The following is a 12,701-nucleotide window of genomic DNA, read 5'->3' on the forward strand; positions in this document are numbered from 1 at the left end:
GGAGTCCAGTGGTACCCAAATTATCAGAAGAGCGAATTTCTCCGTCCCTGGGTCCCAAGAGGGCGAGGCTGGCGGCTTGCGACCCTGTAGAACAGCCTTGCTCCCCCCAGCCCCCTCTTGTTCGCCAGCCCGCAACACGAGGCGGTCGAGGACCCGGTCATCCGCCTTCTCTCCCATCCTCTGTTGCCCCGTGGAGACAGGTAAGTGCAGCACGGCTCACTCAGACCCCGCTTCGGGCCACCCACGGGCCTTCCGAGCCGGGTCCCTGTCCTCCACCGCGCTGCCCCACCCCGGGTATGCCTGTGTTACCTTTGGTCCCCCTGGTCCGGTTCGTCGAGGCCTGGAAAGTGCTCTCCAACCCGTCCGGCTGGCTCCTCCGTACCATCAGGCTCGGCTACACGATTCAGTTCCGCCGGAGTCCGCCCAAGTACAGTGGCATTCGCCACACTTCAGTGTCGAGCGAATCTGCTCCTGTCATGCGCGCGGAGATCGCGGTCCTGCTGGCGAAGGACGCGATAGATCCGGTGTCGGTAGCCGATATGAAGGCCGGCTTTTACAGCCCGTACTTCATTATACCCAAGAAAGGGGGTGGGTTACGACCAATCCTGGACCTGCGAGTCCTGAATCGGGCCCTTCACAAGCTCCCGTTCAGAATGCTGACGCAGAAACGCATCTTCCAATGTGTCCGTCCCCAGGATTGGTCTGCAGCGATCGACCTGAAGGACGCGTACTTTCATGTCTCCATCCTGCCGCGACACAGGCCATTCCTGCGTTTCGCGTTCGAGGGTCAGGCGTATCAGTACAAAGTCTTACCCTTCGGGCTGGCCCTGTCACCCCGTGTCTTTACGAAAGTTACGGAGGCAGCCCTCGCTCCCATGAGAGAGCAGGGCATTCGCATTCTCAACTATCTCGACGACTGGCTGATACTAGCTCAGTCTCGGCAGCTGTTATGCGAACACAGGGATTTGCTGCTCCAGCACATCAGCCAGTTGGGTCTTCAGGTCAACTGGGAGAAGAGCAAACTCGCCCCTGTGCAGAGGATCTCTTTTCTCGGTTTGGAGCTGGACTCGGTCCAACACACGGCGCGCCTCACAGAGAATCGCGCCCGGTCGGTGCTGAACTGCCTGAATTTTATCAAGAGCAGAACAGTGGTTTTTCTGAAACATTTTCAGAGGCTCCTGGGGCATATGGCAGCCGCAGTTACGCCGCTCGGCCTGCTTCATATGAGACCACTCCAGCACTGGCTTCGCGACCGAGTCCCGAGGTGGGCGTGGCAGAGAGGCACGCTCCCTGTGAGAATCACCCCGGCCTGCCTCCAAACCCTCAGCCCGTGGTCGGACCTTTCGTTTCTCCGGGCCGGTGTGTCCCTAGAACAAGTGTCCAGGCATGCTGTGGTCTCCACAGACGCCTCCAACACCGGCTGGGGGGCCACGTACAACGGACATGCAGTAGCTGGCACCTGGACGGGGTCCCGCCTGCATTGGCACATCAACTGCCTCGAGTTGTTAGCAGTGCTCCTTGCTTTGAGACGCCTCAGGACGACGCTGCTCGGCAAACACGTACTGGTCCGGACGGACAACACTGCGACCGTTGCGTACATCAACCGCCAAGGTGGTCTACGTTCCCGTCGCATGTCACAACTCGCCCGCCACCTCCTCCTATGGGGTCAGAAGCATCTGAGGTCGCTTCGTGCCGTTCACATCCCTGGCCTGCTCAATCGTGCCGCCGACGAGCTCTCACGACAGATTGTGGCCTCGGGAGAATGGCGGCTCCATCCCCAGGCGGTCCAGCTGATATGGGACCACTTCGGGGCCGCACAGATAGATCTGTTTGCCTCTCCGGACTCGTCCCATTGCCAGTTGTTTTATTCCCTCGAGACGGATGCACTGGCTCACAGCTGGCCCCGGGGCCTCCGCAAGTATGCGTTTCCCCCAGTGAGCCTTATTGCACAACTACTGTGCAAAGTCAGGGAGGAAGAGGAGCAGGTTTTGCTAGTTGCCCCTTATTGGCCCAACCGAACCTGGTTCCCCGAACTTTTTCTCCTCTCGACAGCTCCTCCCTGGCCTATTCCTCTGAGAGAGGATCTACTCTCTCAGGGACGGGGCACCATATGGCACCCGCGTCCAGACTATTGGAGACTCCATGTGTGGTCCCTGGACGGGACGCGGAGGTTCTAGGTAGTCTACCACAGGCAGTCGTAGATACCATCACTTCAGCGAGAGCTCCCTCTACGAGGCTTGCTTACTCCCTGAAGTGGAAACTGTTCGTTGAGTGGTGTGCTTCTCAAGGAGAAGACCCCCGAAGGTGTTCGATCATTTCCGTGCTTTCTTTCCTGCAAGAGGCTTTGGAGCGTCAGCTGTCCCCCTCCACCCTCAAAGTGTATGTCGCCGCTATTGCCGCACATCACGATGCAGTAGACGGGAAATCCCTGGGGAAGCATGACTTGATCGTCAGGTTCCTGAGGGGAGCGAGGAGGTTGAATCCGCCTCGCCTCCCCTCTATACCCTCTTGGGACTTATCTCTGGTGCTAACCGCACTGCAGAGACCGCCCTTCGAGCCTTTGCAGGTAGCAGAGTTAAAAATTCTGTCCCAAAAGACAGTTCTCCTACTTGCTTTGGCCTCCATCAAGAGGGTAGGGGACCTGCACGCATTTTCGGTCAGCGAATCGTGCCTGGAATTCGGGCCGGCTAACTCTCACGTTATCCTGAGACCCCGGCCTGGATATGTGCCCAAGGTTCCTACCACCCCCTTTCGGGACCAGGTGGTGAACCTGCAAGCGCTACCCCCGGAGGAGGCAGACCCAGCCCTGGCTTTTCTCTGCCCCGTTCGCGCTCTGCGCTTGTACGTGGACAGAACGCAAAGCTTTAGGACCTCAGAGCAGCTCTTCGTCTGTTATGGAGATCAGCGGAAGGGAAAGGCTGTCTCCAAGCAGAGGTTGGCCCACTGGATAGTGGATGCCATCATCTTGGCGTATGAGTCCCAAGGTGAACCCTGTCCCCCCGGACTGCGAGCTCACTCCACAAGGAGTGTTGCCGCTTCTTGGGCGTTGGCGCAGGGTGCCTCGCTGACAGATGTCTGTAGAGCTGCGGGCTGGGCGACACCTAATACGTTTGCTAGATTCTATAGCCTACGTGTCGAACCGGTTGCTTCCCGTGTGCTCTCTTCTCATAGAAGCCAGTAACACCGTGAGCCCCGGTTCAGTGTCGGCTTGCTGCGCCATTCCCCTCTTACGGACCGGATACGTGCGCCGTTTCGCTCCGGTTGAATTCCCTTGTCCGGAACCTGTTGAGCTCCTCCGTACCCCCCCCCAACGTCGGACGTGGCGGAACGTCTGGTGTTAGGCCTACCACTCGTATGCAGTGTGGAACCCGTGTTAGGCTGGGTCCATATGTTGCGGTCCCTACGGCGACCCCATATGTGTATTCTTCCACGATACGGCTCCCCAAAGTGAGCCCGTGTCTTTCCCTTGGCAGAGTCCTGCCGTCACTGTAAATTGGTGTGTCTCCCCCCTCTCTAGGCTGGAGCCACCCCAGTGACATTCCATATGTTATACTGCCCGGCCCTCCGCCCAGTTCATATGTGTATTTCCCCCCCCCCCCCCTTTCGGGTTGGTTGGGCTTCCGCAGCATCCCTTCCTTCCAATGTTGGGCACGCTTTCCCAGTGTTACCAAGTCTAACTGAGTGGGTCTTGTGGAACAGCAGCGACTTCCTGGCCTAAGCCCTGTCCTTTTCCGCTAGAACGTCGGGAGGATCAGAAGGCTTTTGTCTAGGCACTGGAAGGTGGCAGCGTTAGTGGCGTGTTCAATGGTTGATCCCATTTCAGTCGGCGTCGACTACGTCCGACGTTATCGACTGAAAGGGAACGTCCTGGTTGCGTATGCAACCCACCGTTCCCTGAAGGAGGGAACGGAGGACGTAGTCCCATTTCAGTCGGCGTCGACTACGTCCTCCGTTCCCTCCTTCAGGGAACGGTGGGTTGCATACGCAACCAGGACGTTTCTCTAAATACCCAGCTATGTGTAAATGTGGCCTTAGAAAAGAGCAATGTGTATTATGAAAAAAGTGTTTCTTGACTTTGAAATTAAAAACTGTTGCAGGAGACTCCAAAACAAAACTAAGGCCATGTCCACACGGACACGGGTATTTTTATAACCGGAGTTTTTCCTACAGCGTTTTTAAAAAAAATCCCGTCCACACATGCTCGGTCTCCGTCTACATGAAAACGTAAAAACACGCAATCAAGCCCGGTCAAGAGCATGCCACGCCAGCAGGCGGTGATATAAACCTTAACCCTAAAGCCACGTTGGCCAATCAGAAGCGCAAATCTGATGTCAAACACAGCTGATAACGGCGCACACTCTGACGTCGCAAGGCAAAAACCCCGGTTTCACTGTCTACACGACAACACTGTAACCGGCGTTTCTGAAAATCCTCAAAATCCAGGGGTTTTCAAAAATGTTCGGTTTCAGTGCGTTTTCGTGTGGACGAACGGCCGAACCGCGTAAAAAAAGTCACGGTTATAAAAATACCCGTGTCCGTGTGGACAGGGCCTAAGAGCCTTTAAAATAGCATAATAGGGGCACTTTGATTGTTGATTTATTGCATGTTTTGATGGTGTTTGTGTGTAGCACATGACAGTGACAGTGTTAATAAACAGCTGTCTAAATAATCTAAGCATATCACAGGAGTTTAATGAATACACTGTATATTGATTATGGAGACTTGTCATGTATCTCACCCATTGTCCTCCATGATACAGCCTAGCCAGGAGTTCATGCACCCACAATCATCTGAGAAAACAGAACACACACAGTGAGTTAATGCTCAATATTTTATATCGCAGTATCAAAGTAAATCAAGCAAGATTATGAGAAAGAGTGTGTACTTTTTATTGATGTTGTATCCCACTGAATGCCAAGATTCTGAGCCAAACTTTGGGACAGCACGAGCGCCAGTGTCCTCGTAGAGCCATACTGCACATTCATCACACACACACACAGAGAGACACAGAGAGACAGAGAGAGACAGAGAGAGAGAGAGGGAGAGGGAGAGGGAGAGAGGGAGAGGGAGAGGGAGAGAGAGAGAGAGAGAGAGAGAGAGAGAGAGAGAGAGAGAGAAATGTTGGGTTTTCATTTTATTATTTTTATACTGTACTAACTGTATATTCTCTCCCCTTATACTAATGTAACGAAACTGCTCCGAGACACAAAGGCTTAGGATCCAAATGCAGTTTTAATGAAAGGATAATTTCAAAAACAGGCAAATATCATAAACAACAGGTAACCACTCCAAACAATAACAGGGTTATAGGGGAACAGGCAAAACCTATGGCAAAAACAGAGGAAAAAAAGAAAACCCGACAGAAGATCAAAATATTAAGATACAGAAAACCAGGAGAATGCTCAGAATTGCAGTGTTACACTAGAAAAGACTTTGCAGGGAATGAATGAGAAAACCAGGCTTATATAGGGTGAGCTAAACAAGCTAATGACACACAGGTGGGTGTAATCATGGCTGATTAGTCTGGGCAAAGGATTATGGGGAATGGAGTCAGTGATAGTGTGGTGATTGTCAGGCTGGGGGTACTAACATCATTTAGTATGATTTATATGCTGACCAAGGAATGTCCCACAAGGACAAGGATTTTGGATTTTGACCTATGTGGAGACATTTTGTCCTAATCAAAAAACAAATCAATCCGTTTATACAACAAGGACGCATTAAATTGGTCAAAAGTGACAGTAAAGAGACACATTTTGTCACATAATGTTACAAAAGATTTGTATTTCAAATAAATGCAGTACTTTTGTACCTTCTATTCATCAAAGAATCATGAGAAAAAAAGATCAGTTTCCACAGAAATATGAAGCAGCACGGCTGTTTTCAACACTGATAATAATCAGAAATGTTTCTTGATCATCAGATAATCATATTAATTTCTGAAGGATCATGTGACACTGAAGACTGGGGTAATGATGCTGAAAATTCAGCTTTGATCACAGAAATAAAATACATTTTAACATATTCAGATTGAAAACAACTATTTTTAATGGTCTAAATGGTATAAATTCAGCCTTGGTGGGCATAGAAGACTTTGAAATAGTTATTTTGTACCCTAGTTTGCAAACTAAGAGTTAGATCAGTGTGTAAAATCAGCTGTAATATTCACTACTATGAAGAAAACTTCATTTTGATGCAGTCTTTGATGAGTTCCTCTCCTCATTGTGGATGTTTGCTGTGAGTCAGTCAGTCTACATGTGATTCACTCACCTCAACGACTCCCACCCCGTGACTCACAGAACACATCCCTCCGAAATACGCAGCGCAGCCCCGAGGATAGTGAAACGTCACGTTCCTGCAGACACACACCGACGCTCCATTAAGCACAAGTCATTTCTGCACACATGTAAGCAGTTATGCACAAATACGAACTCACGAGAACAGATGCACCGTATCTGCGTGCTTCCTGATGTGTTGCTGTCGGTATTTGGAAAAGTTTCGCAGCATATCGAAAGGAATCACACTAATGGGAATGTGATCCTTGTCCGTCCAGATCTCTAGGGCGACCAGGACCACACGCGTGTACAGGTGATCTTTAAAACTCTTCCATTAGATACAGAGAAAGAGCAACAGGGGGAAATGAACAACATCTTTCCATATAATATCTATACCTTTTTGTGTAATTGAAATCAGAATTGGCATTTCTCATCTCTAACCATAGCCACTCGTTATAACCCAAACCATTATGGGTTTCTGAAATTCAGCTCTACGGGTTGTGGATTTGATCATTAACACAAACTATTCACTGAAAAGTGATCAATAATTCAAAAACTCACAGCATCCACCAGGTTGACCACAGATTTGGCAAAGTTGAGTGTGCGCTGCTTGGTCCCCAGTCTCTTAAACTGTGGGATGATATTGATATAGTTATAACCTGATTATAAAAACATCAAACAAACACTCAAACCTTTACTGAGGCCATTTTCAACACTAATACTGCATTCACTGCAATAGAATTAGTGAGGAGAACAAACTCTGTAAGGAAGCAGAGCGCCCTCCAGTGGACCCTACTGATCTCATCCTTCTGAGACGATGGGCACAGATGTACTCGAGACTGCGTAAACATTCAGTTTAAACAATAGTCAGTTGCCTATCCCTAACACCAACTCTACCCTCTAATCCTTGTGAAAAAGAAGTGTGCTTAAATGTATTGAATGTGCACTTCAAATCTTAAGTTTATTTATTTATTTAAAAACTACTTATTATTTTAAAGTCCCCCTGTAGTCAATAATTGTATCCCTTAAAACTCATCTTTGATCAACAAAATTACATATTTAATTTTTTTGTAACTCGACACATTTGCCTCATTTAGTATGTGCGCTTCTTTGAATATGCAAATGAGCCCCGCCTCCACTCACTCACTCACTCAGAGATCCACTCGTTGACGATCACACGTTGATCTGATTGGTTACAAGGTAGTTTGTGACGTCAGAAACACCAGCGATTTCAAACCGTGTTTTTGAGACTGTCTTTGGTTCACTGCAGTTTTAAGGAGAAAATACTCAGCAATGCTGTCGACTAATGAATTTACACATGGTTTTTCTTAAAGCATATTAAAAACAACACATAGACATATAAACAACATTAAAAGCTTAATTTTCAACACAGGGAGACTTTAAGTTTAAATGTTTTTTTTTCTATGAATAAAATAAAAGGCCACTTAAGGGTACCTAAAGAGACACTTTAAAACGTTTTTAAAAAGTGCACTTTGTACTAATGTCAAAATAAGTTTTACTTTAAAGTACATTTTTAATCATAATGTTTTAATAATATTTTCTCATGTTTTAAAGTACACTTGTTTTGATGTGTTGACTACATACAACACACATGTAAAGTTGATTATTATTTTAACTGTAGTTTATATGATATTATTTGATAATACAATAGAAATGACATTTTAGTCAATAAAATAAATCCATTTTAGTTTACCATAAATGCTTATCAGTACATTTAGCAGTGACTTTAATAAATATTTTAAAGACAACAGAAGTAATTTTGAAATTGCATATAAGGATCTACGAAAATCCTTCTTAACTGGGATGAAAAGCAGCTAGTTGCATTAATTAAAAATGTAAACTATAAAACATTTAATTTAATTGCAATTAGCATGCAATTAACTGTCCATAAACATTATATTGAGTTCACAAATCTGACTTTTCCCGTGTTTAAGTGCTATACAGTATGTGTACCCGGTGCCTCTACCAACCCAGAAAACATGAAAAGTCAAACCCAGTAACTTTGTTTTGGTGAGCCTTTCTCTGCAAACATGTAAAAAAATAAGCCGATCATATTTCGCTCGCCTTCTGACGTATAAGGATGGTCTTATTATAATATTACCTCTTAATCTGTACGTTTACACACACCAGCCGATATTTGGTTTTCACAATGGCAAAAGTTTCAGCAAAGCATGTAAACTGTTCTGTTGTTGAGCACAGACGAGCTCTGAACACTATTGACCAAAACATGTCACCGCTGTCTTATAAACACCTCAGGGAACTTGTGTAAAAATTAAACATGACTGTACATGCAAATCGATTAGATTAATCAATGTAACTCCACAACAACTACATAAATGTATCTAGCCATTCAGAAATGTCCTGGTGCGTCTCTCCTGCAGTCTCTACTGGTTATTCTGAGATTTTAGATGAGTGAGATTCGCATGTTTTGTTATTGCAATATTAGTTTCTAAAGCTCTTGTAAAGGCTCCACCTCTTCTGGAGGCGGAGCAACAGCTCATTTGCATTTAAAGGGACACACAAAAACATCGCGTTTTTGCTCACACCCAAAAAGGGGCAAATGTCACAAACTATAATAAATGATCTGGGGGGATTTAGAGCTGAAATTTCACAGATACATTCTGGGGACACCATAGATTTATATTACATCTTGTAAAAAGGGTCATAATGTCACCTTTAAGTATATTCTTTTCAAATACATTTTTTAAAAAATTATCCTAATTCTATTTAAAGGGATAGTTCACCCAAAAATGAAAATTCTGTCAGTATTTACTCACCATCATCTTGTTCAACCCCGTAAGACCTTCGTTCATCTTTTGAACACGAATTAAGATATTTTTTATGAAATCTGAGAGCTGGATCACTCCTCCATAGGCTTTTTGAAGGATTGAACTTGCCAGCCCCGAAAAGTTATTACAGACATCATTAAAATAGTCCGAGTGACTACAGTGGCTCAATCATAAGTTTATCAAGCGACGAGAATACTTTTTGTGCGCAAAAACAAACAAAAATAACGACTTTATTTCAACTATTCATTTGCTTCTCTGTGGGCCTCGAGTCAGTTCTCTAGTGTAACAGCGTAAGCTTCTGTGTTGTACGTCACATGCATCACACACATGACCAGCGTCGGCCAATAGTGAGCCTACGTGTGACGTAGCTCTACGCTATTACACTACGCTCACTGACTCCAGGCCCACAGAGAAGGAAATGAATAGTTGAAATAAAGTCGTTATTTTTGTTTGTTTTTGCGCACAAAAAGTATTCTCGTCGCTTGATAAACTTAAGATTGAGCCACTGTAGTCACTTGGACTATTTTAACGATGTCTTTAATAACTTTTCGAGGCCGGCAAGTTTCAATCCCTTAGAAGCCTATGGAGGAGTGATCCAGCTCTCAGATTTAATCAAAAATATCTTAATTCGTGTTCGGAAGATGAACGAAGGTCTTACGGGGTTGAACAACATGATGGAGAGTAAATACTGACAGAATTTTCATTTTTGGGTGAACAATCCCTTTAAATTTGTATGTTTAATCAAATTGGCTATTCATGTCATTTCAACAATTTTTTTATTTATTTAACTTGCCAAATTGAATCTTCTATAACTAGTTAAAAACGCAAGTTAAAATTGGTCAAATTATTTTGATGAGTTAAAGCGGAACATGGAAAAACACGTTGCCCTATTTTTTCCCATATTCTTTTTAAAAGTACTGCTTCTTCAGTTGTACTTCTTCACAGCGGAAATCATGTGCCAAAGACACTCACATACTATTATATTCAAAACAGCATTTAAACACACCATGTTGTGGTCGATGACGATCATCAGCTCTATGTACTTCATCTCCTCAAACAGGTTCCTCGGGATCTGGAGGAGGACAAGGGAAACACAAGCATGGCTCAGCTGCTCCTCAAGAACAGGGAAAACTGTCCTATAAACACTTGCATACATTACACACTCTCATAATGTGCTGCTGTTACATTTATGGATAAAGGAATGTGCCCTGTTATGGATCAAAGATTTTGAATGGATCCCAATTTACATACTTCTGCAGCAACACAATTTAATTTATGGCCTCAAAAACAAACTCTTTTTTGTCTAGTGAAAGCTTGCATTTTTCTGGTGATGGGAATGTACATTTCAAAAGTTTGGGGTTGGTAAGATTATTTTATAGCTCACCAAGGCTGCATTTATTTGATCAGAAATACAGTACACAATTGTGAAATATTATTACAATTTAAAACAGCTGTTTTCTTTATGTTAAAATGTAATTTATTCCTGTGATCAAAGCTGAATTTTCAGCATCATTACTCCAGTCTTCAGTGTCACATGATCCTTCAGAAATCAGTATAATATGATGATTTAATGCTCAAGAAACATTTATGATTATTATCAGTGAAAACAGTTGAGCTGCTTCAGATTTTTGTGGAAAGCATGATAAGAATATTCTTTTCAGGATTCTTTGACGAAAAGAAAGTTCATTAGAAATCTTTGTAACATTATTAATCTTTACTGTATCTTTTGGTGAATTTAAAGCATCCTTGCAGAATAAATGTATTAGTTTATTTCTTTAAAAATAGGATTTTGTCATCACAGGTAAAATTGTTTTTCTTTTAATTAATAAAAATAGAAAGTAGCTGCACTGATGCACCGGTTGACAATTCAAACATTTTGAACAATTAATTTTCAGAAGCACACCATTATTAGGAAATATTTCAATACTAGTTCATAAAATTGCATCAAATATTGTTTGCATTAGCATAACATAAACAAATGGAATAATTTATTCATAATTAGCTACTTAATGTTTTATGTTCATGTGTTTTATGTTCACCTGTTTAAAAGCCTCCCATCCAGACACCAGTGTCGAACTGTTTTTACTTTACTAGTGTTTGAAATGCATGAATACGATCTAGTATGGACTTTATGCAGTTTAAGTGCCAGTTCTAAGGCTGAGTCTGAGTCTATCTGTTTGACATTATGGGATGTGTGTTGGTTTGCATTGACAGTGTTTTGTTCCACAGTGGATCACTTGTGGCCTATCTCCATCAGCTCAAACTCTTACAGCTCGCTTTTTCCTCCGTCGAAGCCAAGACAAATCCTCCTCCATGCCTGCACACACACACACAAACACACACACACACACACACATACACATATGTTTGTTTGTCAGCCCTTCCTATGTTTGTTATCCTTGAAAGTGATTAAATTCCTTCCCAAAGGTTTCTTCCCAAAACAGATATCTTATAACAATAGTGTATCATTGTTTTCAGTGACACGAAGCGCACATTCTCTCTTCTCCAAACAAGATGTAGACTAACTGAGAAAACCTCACTCAGTGCTCTCAGCCAAAATTTATGTCAGGAATTTTTTTTTCATTATTAAGGGACACACAAAACTCTCATGCTACTGCGAATCTACAGACTTTAAAAAACAAGCTATTTTTGTAGACGGCTAAGTTTGAAGTCTTCTGCGGTCTACAGTATCATTGAGCAGACTTATGCAGACATTTGTTCTCTGTATATTTGAATGATTCTTTAAAGGTGCCATGTGTAAGAATTGAGGTAACAATATCCAAAATAATGAGTTACACGCATCAAAAGAATGAGAAGAAATAAGGGCGATGATGTCATTAAAAAAATGACAAGTTATAGTGCTGCAGAGATATCAACCTGAATTAGCATGCTAAATTACTAGCCACGGCCCGACAGGTTTCATAATTCCAGTTTCGGGCATCGGAGGCGGTATGCGGGCAACACCAGCCAAACTGCAATACACGAATAACTCTGTTTGATAGTTAGCTCTACCCACAGATCCGATCCGGTTTTCACCTGTTATCTACCAGAGCCCGTCTCTACCAAGCTGATGTTAAAATGTAACATTAGCTAATTATATTATGTTTATTAAATTGCTTTCCTGAGGTAAATCTGACTTATTTGTGTTCCCAGCTATGTTATTGACCTCTGCACGCTGATTAAAAATAAATGATTGGTCGATATAATGTATGAGGAATACATTTTGGTAAGTTGTAGCCTACTGTATCTTTCAACAGTGTTCGTGTGTTTTTACTATTAACAAGTAGAGATGATCGGGTCACGTGCGCTACTAGGGATCGCCAAAACGGTATTTATTGTTTGAATTGCGTAATAAAATTGACAGAATCTGAGAGCTGAGATTTTTTTATATCATAACTAACCTGATCTGTCTAGTCTGTCGGTCTCCGTGTCCTCTTTGCTTTGCGATTTTTCTGTGCGTGACAAAATTGATGTGTGGCGTGACTGAGAGCGTGTGAAAAGTGTCAATTGTGAGAGTTGGCAGCTCTGAGTGGCGCTAGCTTGGTCAACATCAGCGAATGCTGTCTGTCAAATTAATGGAATTCAAACTAACAATAAAAATGTAATATGAACAAAA

General features: G+C 43.8%; 1 protein-coding gene across 1 annotated transcript in view; it reads right to left on the reverse strand.

The window, feature by feature from the left end:
* Positions 1–12,701, reverse strand: part of adam23b (ADAM metallopeptidase domain 23b) — an 80,572-nt gene that overhangs the window by 32,050 nt on the left and 35,821 nt on the right. The window contains exons 8-14 of the mRNA XM_077221469.1: positions 11,356–11,402; positions 10,092–10,157; positions 6,837–6,905; positions 6,437–6,603; positions 6,271–6,355; positions 4,886–4,973; positions 4,739–4,790 (exon numbers count right to left, since the gene is read on the reverse strand). Of these exons, the coding sequence (XP_077077584.1) occupies positions 4,739–4,790; positions 4,886–4,973; positions 6,271–6,355; positions 6,437–6,603; positions 6,837–6,905; positions 10,092–10,157; positions 11,356–11,402 (574 nt within the window). The remainder of the gene's footprint in view (positions 1–4,738; positions 4,791–4,885; positions 4,974–6,270; positions 6,356–6,436; positions 6,604–6,836; positions 6,906–10,091; positions 10,158–11,355; positions 11,403–12,701) is intronic.

Source organism: Siphateles boraxobius, unplaced genomic scaffold (assembly GCF_051911475.1).
Source record: "Siphateles boraxobius isolate OS27281-9 unplaced genomic scaffold, OSU_SipBor_1 83, whole genome shotgun sequence".
NCBI lineage: Eukaryota > Metazoa > Chordata > Actinopteri > Cypriniformes > Leuciscidae > Siphateles > Siphateles boraxobius.